General features: G+C 55.2%; 2 protein-coding genes across 2 annotated transcripts; both read left to right on the plus strand.

Moving 5' to 3' along the window:
* Positions 1–5,411: 5,411 nt before the first annotated feature.
* EXOSC4 (exosome component 4) lies at positions 5,412–7,316 on the plus strand. The gene is made up of 3 exons (XM_082858615.1): positions 5,412–5,592; positions 6,596–6,802; positions 6,920–7,316. The coding sequence occupies exons 1-3, from the start codon at positions 5,422–5,424 to the stop codon at positions 7,277–7,279; spliced, it is 738 nt and encodes a 245-aa protein (XP_082714741.1). The 5' UTR covers positions 5,412–5,421; the 3' UTR covers positions 7,280–7,316.
* Positions 7,317–8,554: 1,238 nt separating this feature from the next.
* On the plus strand, positions 8,555–12,065 carry GPAA1 (glycosylphosphatidylinositol anchor attachment 1). The gene is made up of 12 exons (XM_082858387.1): positions 8,555–8,717; positions 8,958–9,137; positions 9,223–9,334; positions 9,556–9,703; positions 9,784–9,885; positions 9,972–10,168; positions 10,241–10,437; positions 10,534–10,687; positions 10,851–10,946; positions 11,087–11,277; positions 11,359–11,529; positions 11,673–12,065. The coding sequence occupies exons 1-12, from the start codon at positions 8,644–8,646 to the stop codon at positions 11,917–11,919; spliced, it is 1,869 nt and encodes a 622-aa protein (XP_082714513.1). The 5' UTR covers positions 8,555–8,643; the 3' UTR covers positions 11,920–12,065.
* Positions 12,066–18,084: the final 6,019 nt, after the last annotated feature.

An 18,084-nucleotide genomic window follows, 5' to 3' on the forward strand; every position in this document is an offset into this window, starting at 1 on the left:
GGGATGCACACCAAGGACCCATCTGAGAGCCGATGGCCCACGGCAATGAGCTCATGACCCCGGGACTCGCTGGTCTTCCCAGGTTCCCCACCAGCCTAACGGAATGGAGACCGTCTGTTGAAGGCCCTGCCGTGCTTCCAACTGGCTGTCGACGCCTCCTGGGATGGGACGCTGCTGAGATGCGTCTGTGCTGCCTAAGGGGTCTGGGGTCTGGGGACAGATTCACTGCGAGGTCATGAGGCTCAACTCGGGACTCTTCCAGGCCAGGGCCCCAGCAAAGTGTTCACAGGGTCGCACATTTTGTAAAATTTGCAAAGTACATAATTTAATCACAGTCGGTTAATGCTGTCTCTTCCCACTGCCACCTGCCTTGGGTCATTTCCTCCCCTGCTGCACTGAATGGGGGGGGGGGGCCTCGTGGGCTCCACTCAGGGAGGCTGAGTCGGGAGGGCTTTAGTGTGGTTCTGGGGGGAACATTCACTTCCTGATGTAGTGCAGTTATTGCTGTCATTCTGGTGGAGAAGTGGCCGCCAGGAACACACCCGCCTGTGTGCTGTGTATCACTACACATCAAGCTAATGCAATTGGCTGAAGAGTGTCGTCAATTCGAAAACCATCTAAGTTAGTCACAGACAAGAGCCCCCAAAGGCCCTGAAATCTTAGGGCTCATACGTAAAAGAAATTTGATAGAGGTTTTCTCAAATTTAATAATTCTAAAAATGTACACAATATTAGCTAAAGGTGCTGTTACCTGAAAACAACTTTTCTCCTAAGCTGTAAGCTATAAAAATAAACTTTGATGGGACTTCCTTGGTGGTCCAGAGGGTAAGACTCTGCACTCCCAGTGCAGGGGGCCCAGGTTCGATCCCTGGTTGGGGAACTAGATCCCGCATGCATGCTGCAACTAAGAAGTCAGTACGCTGCAACTAAGAAGCCCGCATGCTGCAACTAAAAAGATCCCGTGTGCCACAATGAAGACACGGCACAGCCAAAATAAATAAATAAAAATAAATATATTAAATAAACTTTGATTAAGCATGTTAGAGGGGAGACTAAATTATCCTCTCTCCATATACAGAAAGTGACATCATGAAAGTGTCATCATCTTAAGAGGTGACAGATTTTGCGTCTGAAAAGCACAGGGGAAACGTTAGAAATATGTCAGGAAGTTAATTGATGACATTATGTTTGTTTTCTGTGTGTTGCACATTGGGATTTCTTTCCTCACTCTGTTCACTTAATTTTGTATATATGATTTTGTCCTCTGTTTCTTTTTTTAAAAAAAGTTTATTTATTTATTAATAAAATTATTTACGGCACACGGGATCTTCATTGTGGCATGTGGGATCTTTAGCTGTGGCATGCGGGATCTAGTTCCCTCACCAGGGATCGAACCTGGGCCCCCTGCATTGGGAGCATGGAGTCTTAACCACTGGACCACCAGGGAAATCCCTGTCCTCTGTTTCTTAAAGAGGGCCCTGAGGCTGCTCTCCTTCAGATGATGTTTGCAGAGCTGTGGTGTCTGGGAACCGAGGTTTCAGAAGGGTTCCTACCATTCCCCAATAAGAGTGGCTCACTGAACCTAAACTCTTTGTACAAACAAATATGGTTTATGCTAAACTCCTGCTTTCGTCCCAGGACTCTGGGTACATACCAGGCAGGCGTGCCTACATGACCGTGACCAGCTCCCTATGAAAGCTGTAGGCCCTGAGTCTCCAGTGAGCTTCGCTGGTGGCCAGCATTTCACACACATTGTTGCACCTTGTTCCCGGGGGGATGGAGTGTGTCCTGAGCGATTTCTCAAGGAGAGGACTCTGGAAGCTGGGGCCTGGTTTGCTCTTACTTTGCCCCACCAGCCTTTTCCCTTTGCTGATTTTGATTAACATTCTCTCCCTTGAATCGTGGTCATGAGTACAACTGTATGTGCTGAATTCTATGAGTCCTAGTCAATCACTGAATCCAGGGCTGGTCTTGGGGATCCTCAACACAGCTCCCAAATTTGTATAAGCTTTAGGCCCCAAACGTGAATCCACCCATGTGTGTACCCTATGGCTAGAACACAAGGGCCAGAGAACCAAGGGGTTCTCATTCCTGAACAGCCCATACCCTAAACCAGAGATGCTGCCAGGTTGGAGATCTTAGTTCCTGGGGTGGGGGGACACTTCCACAAGGGGACACAGTAAGGTTAGCACTGATCTGGAAGGAAAAGCCACCCCGCAGTCACTCTGGGCTCCTTAGGCCCAGAACCAACATTATCCTAATTATCCTGAGCTGCTAGGGCCAACCATGAAATGAGGGCGGGGCACCCGGGGGGCTTCCACCTGCAGCAATGGACTACAGCAATCTTGACCTAGTAAGAACTGGAAGAGTAAGAGCCCACACTGCTGAGGGAAGAAGGCCTGCTCAGTCCAGCTGAAGAGTCGAGGGTGAGGGGATGGAGGATGGCTAGTGGCAGAGAATGATGGCCATCATTCACGGCCTTCGACCAGGCACAGTGGCAGGGTCTCATGCCCCAGTATTGTAGGAGACCACCGCCTTGGAGGGGACGCTTTGCCTAAGACTTAGGCCCAAGCCCACCACAGTATGTCCATTCCACCTGCTCTTCTCATGGCTTGACATTGAACTGCTTCTATGGCGGTGGGGGGGGTGGGGGTGGGGAGGGCATGTCCCCTCCCCTTGAGCCTGGCAGACCTCTGTGACTGCCTTGACCCAGAATTTGGCGAGAGTGCCACTACGTGACTTCTGAGGCTAGGTCTTAGAACACCATGCAGGATTTCCCTGGTGGCACAGTGGTTAAGAATCCACCTGCCAATGCAGGGGACACATTCAATCCCTGGTCCAGGAAGATCCCACATGCTGCGGAGCAACAGCTACTGAGCCTGTGCTCTAGAGCCCGCGAGCCACAACTACTGAGCCCGCACACCTAGAGTCCGAGCTCCTCAGCAAGAGAAGCCACCGCAATGAGAAGCCCGCGCACCGCAACGAAGAGTAACCACAACTAGAGAACACCAGCACGCAGCAACAAAGACCCAACGCAGCCAAATAAATAAATAAATAGATAAATAGACTAAGGCTATAAAACAGACACAGTTTATTAGAAGCACAGCACGTGTGGGAGAGCGCACAGAGAAGCAGTTTGTTTAAGAGAGAAGCAAAGCAAAGTTACACACCCAGGGAAGAAGACGTGTGGGTGTCCTCCCTAATGAGCACACCTAAGAGGCAGTTAAATCATTTCTATAGGGGCAGTTTTTCCAGGTCTTTCTTTTCCTCTGGCCAACCATCTTGCTTCATTTCCCACAACTGACTGGACCAGGGTCCTCCCCGACATATGCATGCATCTTTTAGCCAAGATGGATTCCAGCATGAGGGTCTTTAGGAGATTGACAGCACCTATTATGGGATAGTGACCCCTCCCTTTTTGACCCCTGAAGAGTCTTTCTGTGCATGGGCAGTTGGGGAGGTCTCCTTGACCTCAAGAATGATAGATGTGGTCATCTTATCTCTTTACTCCAGCCGAGCTCAACTCCTCTCTGCTCCTGCCATTAACTTTTTCCTTGAAAATGTCAGGGGAAGACAAACTCCAATTTACTCAGCTTGACAAATTCCAGCTGCTCAGCCCAGAGGCCCATCTACCTCCTACCTCAATAATATATTTATTTTTTGTTATTTGAAGGCACCAAGGCCATGCATCAAGACTCAGACAGACACACAACCCCATACAATTCCCTTCTGGAAAGGGTGAGGATCTCTTCACTCTCAAACGGAAAAAGGAGGCCCATTTTATTGCACGTGGGAGCTGGATGTAATGGGGGAGCATGAGAGGACCTGAAAGACACTACGTGCAGGTGGTGCTGGGACACAGGCCTGTGCCCCTTCCTAGGCCCCTGTGAATGCCACCTCCTCTTGGTGAGTGTTGTAACCCTGCTGGTTCATCCTTCCACGTTCAAGTCTGAAGAATGCGATCTGGCTTCCTAAGCACTGCAGAGGGGCTGAATAATGCAGCTGGTGGGAATGGGGGGCGGTGGCGAGGGGGATGAACTCCCTGATGGTAATAACCTTGACCACCGAGAAACAGAGGTACCTGGAAACAGGAGGCAGCTAGGGAGAAAAGCATCTCATTTCTCCCTTCTGTAGACCCCTCAACAGTTCCAGGGGACTTGACCGACACAAGATGTTGGACTACGTCAGGCAAAGAAATGCATGAGTGATTACAGCATGTCAATAACACTCTGCAGGTTGGCGAGGATTATGTAAAAACTGTAACTTTTTCTTGGTGGGAAAGGAGGGAAAATGTAACTCACACTTACAGCCTTCACCCAGTTAGTCCCTACCCTGGGGTTCCATCTCCCAAGCCCCTGGACACACACCCACTGCCCACAGTGGGGCAGTAGATGGGTAAATTCTGGTACATCCACCCCATGAGTATCAAGCAAAAAATTAGAGTTCCACAGGATTATCTGGACAGATTTCACTACGTGTTTTTTAGTGAGAAACAGAAAAGTGTGTACGAAATGATCCCATTTAAAAAAATAAGCAGAGTTCCAAAAGCCCCTATATGTCTGTACGTTACAACTGCACATATTTGTTGTGACTTGTATGTAATTATGTGTGTGGAGAAAATCATAAAACCAGTATTTAAGCTACGGCAGATGCTGGGGGGCGTGGGGTCGTACGGAGTGAAGAACCAAAGCAACATGGAAAATTAAAACTGCTCTAAAAAGAACCACGTGTATGTACAATATAAACTACGTGGTTTTTTTTTTTTATGGACAATTGTTAAAACTAAACGGTAAAAAACGAGAACAGAGAATGTGTCTCAGCTTGGGAAAACGAATGCATTTACGAGCGCGGAAGAACAGAAGCGGTCAGACAAAACGACGCTATCATTCCAGCAGTCGCGGCTCTCACCCGCGAACCTCGAGGAAGACGCCTGGCGTCAAAGAGAAGCAGAGGCGCACCGGCTGCGCGGGGTCCGAGCGGGGCTCGGCCGCAGAGGGAGAGGGAGAGGCGGAGGCGCGGCAGGGCCGGCGGGTCGCGGGCGCAGTGGGAGGCCCGGGACTCTGGGCAAGGGAGAAGGCGCGCGCCGGCGGCAACCAAGGCGGATAGGCCCCGAGGGTCGTGGGAGCCGCCCCCACGACAAACCCGGGGGGAAACGACGTGGGGATTCCACGCCCAGCGGGTCTCCACCCCTAGCAGCCACGGGACAGTCATCCCAAACAGCCGTACCCCAACCTCCCCGCGGACCGGAAGTGCGGAAAGCGGCGCCGCCGGGAACCCTGGGAGAACCGTCGTTCTCCGGAACCGGAAATGGGAGGCGGCGCTCCGGAAACCGTAGGACCCCGGAGGTCGGAAGTGGGGCATCCGGACCGCCGGGAACTGTAGTTCTCCAGAGAGCGGAAACGGGGCTAGCGGCCGGGCGGCATGGCGGGGCTGGAGCTTCTGTCGGACCAGGGCTACCGGGTGGACGGGCGGCGCGCCGGGGAGCTGCGTAAGATCCAGGCGCGGATGGGTGTATTCGCGCAGGCCGACGGCTCGGCCTACATCGAGCAGGGAAACACCAAGGCGTTAGCGGTGGTCTACGGGCCTCACGAGGCGAGTGGGCGCGCGAGCCGGGCTTCCTCCGGGGCGGGCAGAGAAATCCGGCGGCGGCAATTGTGGGGTGCGCGGGGCCGCCAGGCTGCGCAGAGGCTCGGGAGGTGAGGCCGGCGCGCGCCTCCGTGTGGGGCCGCGGCCAGAGTCCTAACAGTGTGATGCACGATGGTCCCTGCCTTTCTCATCGGCCACTGTCCCCTGCACCCTCCACTCCTCTTTGCTATTCCTAAACCCGCCAGGTGCGCTCCCACTCGCTCCCTCACCACTCAGCTCTACTCCGACGTCACCCTCCCGTGACACCTTCCCAGATCACCTTACTCACCTGTCAGATTCCCTCCCCTACGTTCACACACTTCCTGCTTTTCTGCACCCGCCTCCTCAGACATCAATTTAACGTATTTCTCACCGTTTGTCTCCCCACTGGAATAAACTCGGTGAGGACAGGGACTGTAAATAAAGCCGCCTGGGTATATTGCCACTCCAGCGCTGGAGGCATAAGGCCAGAGGGGTGGAAGAGTAAGCATGACACGCCTGCAGATCAGAAAGGCTGATGGTGGGGAGGGTGGGGAGTATTTCCAAATGAGATTGAGGGATTTGTAGAACAGGGAAAAGATTTAGGATTTTTGTCTCATACGTGGTGGGAAGCCTTTAAAGGTAAGTAGTACATGTATTGCCTAGAGAAGGCAGAATCAGACTTGACATTTGTAAACAGACTCTGATACAAACAGAGAGTGGGTTGGGAGAAGATGAGTCAAGGATGGAAACAGGGAGGCCTGTTAGGAGAGAGGTGAGATCCAGAGGTGATGGTAGCTTGGAGACTGGCCCAGTGGCCCTCCCCCAGGCTATGTTTTGGAGGTAAAGTAGTTGCTTGTTGAGACGCTGCAGAAAGAGGGACGGGAGGGAGGGAGGGAGGCCAAGGCTCAGGGCAAGAGCCAGAGGAAGGGGTAGTGTGAGCTGGGAGGAGTGGGCCTGGCTCACGTGTCCTCCCCCAACCCTCCCCCAGATCCGGGGCTCCCGTGCACGAGCCCTGCCTGACAGGGCCCTGGTGAACTGTCAGTACAGTTCTGCGACCTTCAGCACAGGTGAGCGCAAGCGGCGGCCACACGGGGACCGTAAATCCTGCGAGATGGGCCTGCAGCTGCGTCAAACCTTCGAGGCAGCCGTCCTTACACAGCTTCATCCACGCTCCCAGATTGATATCTATGTGCAGGTGAGCAGACAGCAGCCCTCAACCCAGGGAGGGGAGAGAGGAGGAGGGTGTGTGTGGGGGGGTGGGGATGGGGTCAGCGGCCTAATGGACTGATGCCACTGGGGGGCGTCCCTGCAGGTGCTGCAGGCAGATGGTGGCACCTACGCGGCTTGTGTGAATGCAGCCACGCTGGCAGTGTTGGATGCAGGGATACCCATGCGGGACTTTGTGTGTGCCTGCTCAGCTGGCTTTGTGGATGGGACAGCCCTGGCAGACCTCAGCCACGTGGAGGAAGCAGCTGGCGGCCCCCAGCTGGCCCTGGCCCTGCTCCCGTCCTCAGGCCAGATTGCACTGCTTGAGATGGATGCCAGGCTGCACGAGGACCAGCTGGAGCAGGTGCTAGAGGCTGCTGCCCAGGCCGCCCGAGATGTACATACCCTACTGGACCGTGTGGTCCGGCAGCACGTCCAGGAGGCCTCTGTCTTGCTGGGGGACTGAGCACGTGGCCACCCAGGGCCAGAATAAAACCCACGCACACTGCACTGTACTTTGATCTCTCCCTGCAGCACTCCCATGCCCTCAAGGCCTGGCCTGGTGCTGGCTCCAGGGCTGACTAAGGATGCTCCCCCACACATGAACTGCGTACCCCTTGCAGCCTCAGGAGTCAAAGCCTGAAGAAGGAGGGGATGTCCCTGGGTGAGGACAGCAGCTTGGGCCAGGAAGGGGTCAAGGCAGCTGGGCAGTGAGACGTGGCCTGGTATAATGAGCCAAGCCCTGAGACCGTGGAGTCTGCCATTCTCACCCCGGCACCTCCAGGGCCCTGAGCACAAGTGCTGAGGGAGTACTCAGCTGGCTGTGGCATCCCCCGTGGTGCTGTAGGGGCCCATATCCCACATCCTCTGGATTACGGCTTAGCCCGAATGCTCTCTTTCCCCCTAGGAATCCCTTGGGCCTGTCCTGCTACTTACCTTGGGCTCCAAAAGTACAACAGACACATGATCTAGCCTGGAGTCTTCTCAGCTCTGATCCTTTCTCAGTCAGACACAGACACTCCCTGCTGCCCCACCACTGCCCCTCCCTCTTCAGACTCCCCTTCTCCCACCTCTTGCCCTCAGACCTGCCCGAGCCCCCTGCAGCCTACCCAGGGGCTGCTTCTCCTCCAATATCCCAGGCACCTCCTGGCCTGGACAGGGGTGCGCCCCACTTTCTACTTAACACACCCCAGCTCCTTTGACACCCCTTTGGCCAGTAGTATCACGCACCCTCCTCCCTGTGGCCATCTGACCCCAATGACCTTGGTTCTGGGCACACGCTGTGATTCCACTCGGCTGTTTTTGGTGACCGACATCCATAGGAAAGGGTCCGCCAATGCCTTGGTCTCTCAGTTCACGGAAGCCCCCTCCCTTCCCACCACGGCATTCAGACCTGTCATTGCCAGTGGCAGCACCTTCGGAAATCTTCCGGCGTCTATGCTCTGGTCGCCGCTTCCGGATTTCCTCCCACCTGCCCTACTCATCATCCTACTCTGATTCCCCTTTGAGCCGAGCTTTCTCGAGCGGCCCGTCGTCTTCACTACCCTCCAGCGTTGCACAATGCCGTCGGCCTGCCTGGAGGACGCTCTCCGCAGGCGGGGAAACCCGGACCCGGGTCCCGCTCCCTCCACAGCGGCTCTGCTCTGGGCATGCGCGGCGGCGGTGCGGGGGGGGGGTGACTAGGGGGACGGCGCAGGCGCAGCGGCGTGAGGGCCGTCGGGACCGGAAGTGGGGACCGGCGTGCAGCCCAGGGTCTGACAGGAGAGGCGTGCCCGGCCGGCGGCCGTACCTGACAGCGGGAGCGCGGTCCCGGAGCCGCCCGGCCCTGCGATGGGCCTCCTGTCGGACCCGGTGCGCCGGCGCGCGCTTGCCCGCCTCGTGCTGCGCCTCAACGCGCCGCTCTGGTGAGGGCCGGGGGCGCGGACCCCTCCGGCAGCGCGTGCCGGTCTCCTCCCGCTCGCCGGCATCACTCGGGGCCTGAGGCCTGGGGCTCAGCTCTCCCGTCCGGCGTCCCGGGCACCGGGACTCTGGATCCAGGTCCCGCAGACATGGTCCCTCCACCCCCAGTGCAGAGGTAGAGGCTGCGGGCCGGGGTGCCAGGGCCCGCTAACGCTCCGGTGGTCCCTCCGTCTCTCTCCCCGCAGCGTGCTGAGCTACGTGGCGGGCATCGCCTGGTTCCTGGCGCTGGCTTTCCCGCCGCTGACCCAGCGCACTTACATGTCGGAGAACGCCATGGGCTCCACCATGGTGGAGGAGCAGTTTGCGGGCGGAGAGCGTGCCCGAAGCTTTGCCCGGGACTTCGCTGCCCACCGCAGGAAGTCGGGGTGAGCGGCAGAGCCGTGGGTATGGGGGAAGCAATGTCAGTCAAGGCCAGAGAGCTCTGCTCAGAAGCTCTCTTGGTGTTTCCAGGGCTCTGCCAGTGGCTTGGCTGGAGCGGACGATGCGGTCAGTGGGGCTGGAGGTCTACACGCAGAGTTTCTCCCGGAAACTGCCCTTTCCAGATGAGACTCACGAGCGCTATGTACTGGGGGGGCGGGGCGGGGCGTGGGAGGCTGGGAGGGGGGTGTGCCTGCGACCAAAAAGCACCTTGAGGGGGTGGCCTTGGGGCCGGGAAGCTCATTGGGGGCGGGGGGGATGTCTTGGGGCCAGAGAAGTCACTGGTGGGCATTCTAGGGCTAAAGGGGAGGGGTTTCGGCCATCTAGAGTGGGGCCGTGCTGAGGCTTCCCCAATACTGCATGCAGATGGTGTCGGGCATCAACGTGTACGGCATCCTTCGGGCACCGCGCGCTGCCAGCACTGAGTCCCTGGTGCTCACCGTGCCCTGTGGCCCTGAGTCTACCAACAGCCAGGCTGTGGGGCTGACGCTAGCACTTGCTGCCCACTTCCGGGGTGAGGCTCGGGGGCTACCGCTGGCAAGGGAGGGCTTGGCCACCGCCTCAGGCCCTGCTGACCCTGCTTTTGGTCTTTAGGGCAGATTTACTGGGCCAAAGACATCATCTTCCTGGTGACAGAACACGACCTTCTGGGCTCTGAGGCTTGGCTTGAAGCCTACCACGACGTCAATGTCACTGGTGGGTGTTCTTGCCCTGCTCTGGCCCCCACAGGGCCACTGTCCTCACCAGCCCCTTACTGGCAGCTCATTCACCTGCTTCTACAGGTATGCAGTCATCCCCTCTGCAGGGCCGGGCTGGGGCCATCCAGGCAGCCGTGGCCCTGGAGCTGAGCAGTGATGTGGTCACTAGCCTCGACGTGGCTGTGGAGGGACTCAACGGACAGCTGCCCAACCTGGACCTGCTCAACCTCTTCCAGACCTTCTGCCAGAAAGGGGGGCTCCTGTGCACGCTGCAGGGCAAGGTAGGGCCACCTGCCTGGGGAGCACGGGGCCTTTGTGCAGGCTTTATCTGACTTTGTCTCACGCTGTCTAAGCTGCAGCCCCAGGACTGGACATCAGCGGACGGGCCGCTGCAGGGTGTGCAAACGCTGCTGCTCATGGCTCTGCAGCAGGCCTCTGGCCACCCCCACGGCGCCCACGGCCTCTTCCTGCGCTACCGCGTGGAGGCTCTAACTCTCCGTGGCGTCAATAGCTTCCGCCAGTATAAGTATGACCTGGTGGCGGTCGGCAAGTGAGTGCCTTCTGGTCTGCCCTTTGCATACTCGGGGCGGGGTAGTGGGTGCCCGGGGGTGTCTGGCCAGCCGTGACCCCAGCCCACGCCCGGCAGGGCTCTGGAGGGCATGTTCCGCAAACTCAACCATCTCCTGGAGCGCCTGCACCAGTCCTTCTTCTTCTACCTGCTCCCCGCGCTCTCCCGCTTCGTCTCCATCGGCCTCTACATGCCTGCCGCCGGCTTTTTGCTCCTGGTCCTTGGTCTCAAGATATCCTCTGCTTCCCGCTGTCCGTTTGTGGCCAGCCTCAGGTCCCCCCACTCTAGGCTGGGGAGAGCTCTCCAACCTCGGGGTGGGGGAGTGGGAGTGAGCCCTGGGTCCCCCGCTGGGCAGAGCCCATCACACCCCTTGTCAGGGTCCTTGACTCAGCCACGCTCTGGAACTGTGGATGCAGCTGCATGAGGCTGGAGTGGGTCCTGAGGAGGCTGGGGGGACCCCTGGGTCCAGTCCTCCCCTCCCTGCAGCACAGGTGATGGCCCCCCACTCCTGCTGTTGGGGTCCCGGGTGGTGGTTACTGCTGCCACTCAGTCTCAGCTGGTGGCGGGATGGTGAGGCTCCTCGGGACGCCCCGGCCCGGGATCTGTCTCCAAGTGCCCGTGTGCCCTGCAGCGCGTGGGGCTGGCCTCGCTCGTGGCACCCTTGGTGATCTCCCAGGCTGTGGGCCTGGCCCTCTACGTCCTCCCGGTGCTGGGTCAGCACGTGGCTGCCCAGCACTTCCCCGTGGCCGAGGCAGAGGCCGTGGTGCTGACGCTGCTGGCCGTCTATGCAGCTGGCCTGGCCCTTCCACACAGCACCCACTGGTGAGGAGCTGGGCTGGATGGGCGCGGGCAGGGTGCACCCTGGACACGCAGGCGGCTGCCCCTGAACCCCTTGCCTTGCAGGGTGCTGAGTACACAGGCCCCAGACAGGAGCTGGATGGCGCTGAAGCTGGTGGCCCTGATCTACCTGGCACTACAGCTGGCCTGCATCACCCTCACCAACTTCTCCCTGGGCTTTCTGCTGGCTGCCACCATGGTGCCCGGCGCTGCACTCACCAAGCCCTCCGGGCCCCGGTATGTGCTGGTCAGTCCCCACCACAAAGCCCGCCGCGACGTGCCCCCCACCTCCAGGGCCTCTGCCCCTCGCCGCAGACTCCCCCTCACGCGTCACTCCTCCTCCCCCACCAGAGCCCCCTTGACCTTGCCTCTCCACGCAGGCCACTCTGTGCTGCCCTGCTGGTGCTGACAAGCCCAGCAGCTACGCTCCTGGGCGGCCTGTTCCTGTGGCGGCAGCTGCAGGAGGCGCCGCTCTCCCTGGCCGAGGGCTGGCGGCTCTTCCTGGCCGTGCTGGCTCAGGGCGTGCTGGCGCACCACACCTATGGCGCCCTGCTCTTCCCGCTGCTGGCACTGGGCCTCTTCCCCTGCTGGCTCCTCTTCTGGAATGTTCTCTTCTGGAAGCGCTGAAGGCAGGTGGGAATCCCCCACGCGCCCCACGCTCTTCCCTTCCTGGGAAATAAACAGTTCTGCTTAACTGCCCTTCGGGCTCCTGGTCACACTGTCTGCCCTGTACGTGGGGCCCCGGGGCCTGTAGCAAGAGGCTTTGCCTGCAGGGTTAGACACCCTGCTCAGCCCCTTCTGGTCCACTTACTGATGGCGAGAGGGAGGGCCCCAGCTGCACCAGCCTTGGGAAGAGGTCCTTGGGTGGATGCTCGGGGTGTGGAAGTGGCACAGGCAGACCTGGCCGCAGCCCCAGGTGCACTCTCCCGGCCTTGGAGGTCTCTGCGCATCATGGCCCAGTGCTGTGCAAGAGGAAACATGACAGGCAGGGCTGGGAGGCCTGACAGGAGCTGAGACACCCAGAGACCACACAGCACAGTCTTCAGCGCTGGAGCTGAGAGGTCAAAGGAGCTGGAGCTGGCTCCCTCCAGAGGAGGAGAATGGCGCCCCAGCCAAGGCCAGAGCCTCGTGTGGGCTTGGGGTAGAGCAGGAGGCGCCCCTGGCCCGGCTTCCTGGGGGCCAGGCCAGCCCAGGCCGGGTGCCCACCCAGCACCACCTGAGCACCGGGGGCTGGCGGGGGGCACTGATGGGCTGGTACACAGAGAGGTCACTGGTTGTACCAAGACCCTGAAAGGGACTGGGGTGTCCAGTGTACATTCGGGAGGGGAGGAAAGCAAAGTGTAGCCCTCTGGTGACGTTACGGCCACATGAGGCTAAGAGACCTCACGGGAGGGCCAAGGTGCCCCTGCCAGCGCCCCACAGGGCAGCGAGACCGGTACCACCTCCTACAGGCCTCAGAGTTGGAAGGGAGACAGAGATGCACTGCCTGGAGCATCAGCCCAGGACCAGCCTCCCTTCGGGACCGCATCCTGGGACGGGGCGTCCTGGCAAGTCTCGGGGAGGAAGCTCCGCCCCCGGCCCCCGCCCAGGCCCACCTCCGTGGTGGGGCTCATCTTCCGGGGGACCCCCTCAACAGCTGGGGGCCCTGGCTCCACAGTGGGGCGCAGCACCTGGAGAGGTTCACTCTGGGGCTTCTCACTGCTGAAGGGCGCGTGTGCTGTGTGCAGAGTGTGAGGGATAGGGTGGGGCAAGGGCGCTGGGGGCCCTCTGTGGCTGCAGCCGGCTTCCAGCTGCTTGTCGTCTAGCCACTTTGAGGCCAGAGGAGGATTGCAGCCCCACACCCTGCACCCCCAGCAGTGCCTCCAGACTGGCCTCTCTCGGAAATCTCCCCTGTAAGGCAGGCGCCGCCTGCCTGTGGGCTTCCCATCTTCCAAGGTGCGTAGAGATCTCTGCTCTGCTGTGGTCTCCCGTTGTCTCTGTCTTTGTGGACTGGCATCTGATACAAAATCCCTTCCACACATTTTACCAGCACTTCGGCGCCAGTCAGTCATTTTCAACTGGACTTAGGCAGCCACTTAAAACGCAAATCATGAAAATACCTTATATCGTGAAACATACAAGTGAGGACAAAAGCTGTCCGATCATCAGTTGTTTTGGGCTTACCCATACACAAGAGGTGGAGGGGAGCCATGGGAGTTTTGAAGCTGATATGTTGGGGAAACAGAATTTCTGCTCTGATTTTCATTGATGTCACTTGTGCAATACATTTTAAAACGAAAGAAAACGTCAGGCTGTAAAGATACAGATGAGACGTACAGGGGGTGAGGATAAGGCCCCGCAGGCTTTACTCAGGGTGCTTGCCGCTGGCCCCCACGTCCCTTCTCCTTAGTCACGGCACAGGCGCACTGCCAGACTCTGTGCAGCTAGGTGTGGCCGTGTGGCTGCTGTGGCCCACAGGACCTGAGCAGAAGCTTCAAGAGTGAATTCCATGCAGAGACTTCAAACAGAGGATGGCCCTCTGAGCCGCTTCTCTCTCCTTCCCCGGGGCCACGTGGAACCGGAAGCACGTCTGGGACGTGAGCTCCAGCCCAGGCTGGGGGTGGAGATGAGCAGGGGCTCCCTGACCCTCCAAAGCCCTTGCTAAACTGGGGTTAGCCGTCGCCCAGGGTTGCTCAACTGGGCTTCATTTGCAAGAAAGAAACAAACTTCTACTGTGTTTAAGTCGTTGTTATTGGAGTTTTCTGACATCTCAGTCCAGTTCAAGAGGGACTATTGCTGAGCCCAGCTCACATGGGGCTCTCAGGCGGTGAGCAGCCGGGTGCATCTAGAAGTGTGTGTGTCTGTTGTGTTGGTAGTAAGTGCTCATTCCTTGGTCGCTTGCCTCCCATGCCCCAGAAGAGCAGCTCTATGGCACAGGCTTTGTCTTTCTTCCTGCCTCTTTTCCAGCACAGAGCCAGGGACGTGGTGGAATATTCCTACGTCTTTCTTGAATGAAAGAAGGGAAGAATCAGAGGGAACCCTTCTGGAGGTCCAGGGGCAGACCTTTTGGCTTCCACAGGGGGCTCCTGTCTTATGATATGGGGTGAGGGCCCGGCAGTTTAGGGTGCAAGACTGGGGAGGTCCTGAGCCAGGCGGGACCCACCTCAGGACACCCAGCAGCTTCCTCACGACCAGACCCTCTGCAGACGTCCTCCTGCAATTGGCTGGCTGTCCCAGGTCTCCTCTGTGCTTCTATCAGATCCTTTGCGAAGTCACCCCATTCCACCTGGGGCTTTAAGATGGGGCTCCAGGGCTGCCCTGGGGGCCTTTCTCTGTGAGCCGCCCCTGCGGGCTCCAGCTACCCTCATGCCTGCAACTCAGATCGTGTCTTTCCTCTAGGCCTCTGTCCTGAGGCCACGTCCTGTCACCTCCGCCTCCTGGATGTGCCATGGTCACCTTTAAGTCATCTCTTCCCAACCTGAACACCTCCCACCCCCGCGTGCATCTCCTCCCCTGGTGCCCTCACCCAATCCTGGACCTGCGGTCCACCTTGTCTCTCTTCAGGGGATGCCTATCGCTTCCAGGATAAAATCAAACCTCCTTACCTTGGTCTCCAAGGCCTGCCTGGCCAGCTCCTGCCTGTTCTTCAGAACATTTTTATTGCCCCCCAGAAGGAACCCTGTGCCCCACTTGCCCCTCCCCTTTCAGCCCCTGGCGCCGTTAACCTACTTTCCGCCGCTATAGAGTTGCCGAATCTGGACTTTGACATGAATGGATTCATGCAGTACAGTAGTGCCCCTTACCTTCGGGGCTTGTGTCCCAAGACTCCCAGGGGCGCCTGAAACCCTGGATAGTGCCGAATCCTATCTGTTCGTGTCCTCCGCCCACGAACGTAATGCTTCTTCCACCTTAACCAGGTTCTTGCCGCGCACTGCGGCCATAACTTTTGCAGTTTCTGAGGCGCACCAGCAAAACTAGCATGAATTTCTTTCTCCCTCACAGTTTCGCGGACAGAAGATTGGTTCTTGGCGTAGATCTTAGCAACCTCAGCATACAATTTTTCTCCTTTCCTTATTAAGTTGAGGACTTTCACCTTTTCGCTTAAAGGAAGCACTTCATTTCACTCAAAGGCTTCTCTTTGGTGTACCTGAATCGCAAGCACCGCTACTCTTGCACTTTGAAGCCATTCTTAGGTAAAATAAGGGTCACTAAATGTAAAACAGCTAGCTAGTGGGAAGCAGCCGCATTGCACAGGGAGATCAGCTCGGTGCTGTGTGACCACCTAGAGGGCTGGGATAGGGAGTGTGGGAGGGAGATGCAAGGGGGAAGGGATATGGTGATATATGTGTGCATAGAGCTGATTCACTTTGTCATACAGCAGAAACTAACACAACACTGTAAAGCAATTATACTCCAATAAAGATGTGAAAAAACAAATAAATAAAATAAAAGGGTCACTTACTTGAACACAGACACTGTGATGCCTCCACAGATGATCTGATAACCCAGATGGCTACTAAGTGACTAATGGGCAGGATATACTGGACAAAGAGATCATTTGTGTCCCAGGCAAGACAGAGGGGCGGGTGCAAGATTTCATCACTGTACTCAGTATGGGAAGTATTAACATGTTAGCAATATTAAGACTTCCAACCTGTGAACACAGGATGTCCTTACATTTATTTAGGTCTTCTTTAATTTCAGTAATGTTTTATAATTTTCAGTGTACAAAGGTTGTTAAATTTATTCTTAAATATTTAATTTTTTCTTTTAATTTATTTTTGGCTGCATTGGGTCTTCGTTGCTGCACACAGGCTTTCTCTATTTGTAGCGAGTGGGGGCTACTCTGTTGTGGTGCATGGGCTGCTCATTGCTCTGGCTTCTCTTGTTGTGGAGCACGGGCTCTAGGTGCACGGGGTTCAGTAGTTGCAGCACGCGGAACTGCAGATATAGAGGGCTGACTTTAGAGTTACAGGTGGATTTTCAACTTTGCAGAGGGTCGGGCGCCCCTAACCCCCGCGTTGTTCAAGGGTCAGCTGTGAAATAGTAGTTGCGGTACGCGGACTCAGTAGTTGTGGCGTGCGGGCTTAGTTGCTCCGCAGTGTGTGGGATCTTCCCAGACCAGGGGTCGAACCCGTGTCCCCTGCATTGGCAGGCGGATTCTTAACAGCTGCGCCACCAGGGAAGTCCCCTAAGTATTTAATTTTTTGATGCTATTGTAAATATAATTAGTTTCTTAATTTCATTTTCAGTTTGTTCATTGCTGGTGTATAGAAACACAACTGATTTCTGTATATTGATCTTCAGTCAAACTTGATGAACTCATCCATTACCTCTAATATCAATAGTTTTTGTGTTCCTTAGGATTTCACAGTTGACCCTTGAACAATGCAGGGGTTAGGGGCGCCGACCCTCTGCAAAGTTGAAAATCCACCTATAACTCTACAGTCAGCCCTCTGTATCTGCAGTTCCAAATCCTCAGATTCCACCAACTGCAGATGGTGTAGTACTGTAGTGTGTATTTAGCAAAAAAATCTGAGTATAAGTGGACCTGCGCAGTTCAAACCCATGTTGTTCATGGGTCAATTGTATGTAATTCATGTTATCTGCAAATATAATTTCATTTCTTCCTTTCAAATTTAGATGCTTTTTATTTTATATTCCTGCCTAATTGTCCTGGATAGACCCTCCTATATAATGCTGAATAGAAGTGGCAAGAACATCCTTCTCTTCCCTCTAATCTTACTAGGAAAGCTTTCAGTCTTGCACCATTGAGTATATTAGCCGTGAGGTTTTCATAGATGTCCTTTATCAGGTTGAGGAAGTTGCTCTGTATTCCTGTTTCTTTGAGGTTTTCATCACGAAAATGTGTTGGATTTTTTTTCAGAAGCTTTTTCTGTGTCTATTGTAATGATCAAATGTGGTCCTTTCCCCTTTATTACTATTATGTGTTATATTGAGCGTTTTTTATACATTGATTGATGTTTACATTGATTTATCTTTACATTACTGAGATAAATCCCACTGGGAAAAAGACGTACTGCATTTTTCAAGCATTGGGTTGAGTTTGCTAATATTTTGTTGAGGATTTTTGTTATCTGTATTCATATAGGATATTGGCCTGTAGCTTTCTTTCCTATGATATGTTGTCTAGTTTTAGTGTCAGGGTAATACTGATCTCAAATAATGAGTTGGGAAGTATTCCCTCATCTTCTATTTTTTGGAGGAGTTTGTGAAGTATTGGAGTTAAGTCTTCCTTAATTTTGGTAGAATTCACCAGTGAAGCCATCTCATCCTGGGCTTTTCTTTCTGGGAAGTTGTTGTTGTTATTTAATTACTAGTTCCGTTTCTTTACTTGTTATCGGTCTATTTAGATTTTCTACTTCTTCTTGAGTCAGTTTTGGCAGTCTGTATCTTTCTAGGAATCTGGCCATTTCATATAGGTCATCTAATTTGGAGGCATAAATTATTTATGGTGTTACCTTATAATCATTTTTATTTCAGTAAGGTTGGTAGTAATGTCACTTTTTTCATTTCTAATTTTAGCAATTTGAGTCTTCTCTTTTAATCTTAGTGAGTCAAGCTACAGGTGTGTCATTTTCGTTGATCTTTTTAAAGAATCAACTTTTAGTTTATTTTCTCTGTTGTTTTTCTATTCTCTGTTTCAATTGTTTCTGCTCTAATCTTTATTATTTCCTTCCTTCTGCTTACTTTGGGTTTAGATTGTCTACTTTTTGTAGTTTTTAAAGTTAGAATGTTAGGTTATTTATTTAAGATCTTATTATTTTTTTAATACAGTAATTTAAAGCTCTA

The sequence above is a fragment of the Leucopleurus acutus genome (assembly GCF_964270905.1).
Source record: "Leucopleurus acutus genome assembly, chromosome: 17".
Classification (NCBI taxonomy): domain Eukaryota; kingdom Metazoa; phylum Chordata; class Mammalia; order Artiodactyla; family Delphinidae; genus Leucopleurus; species Leucopleurus acutus.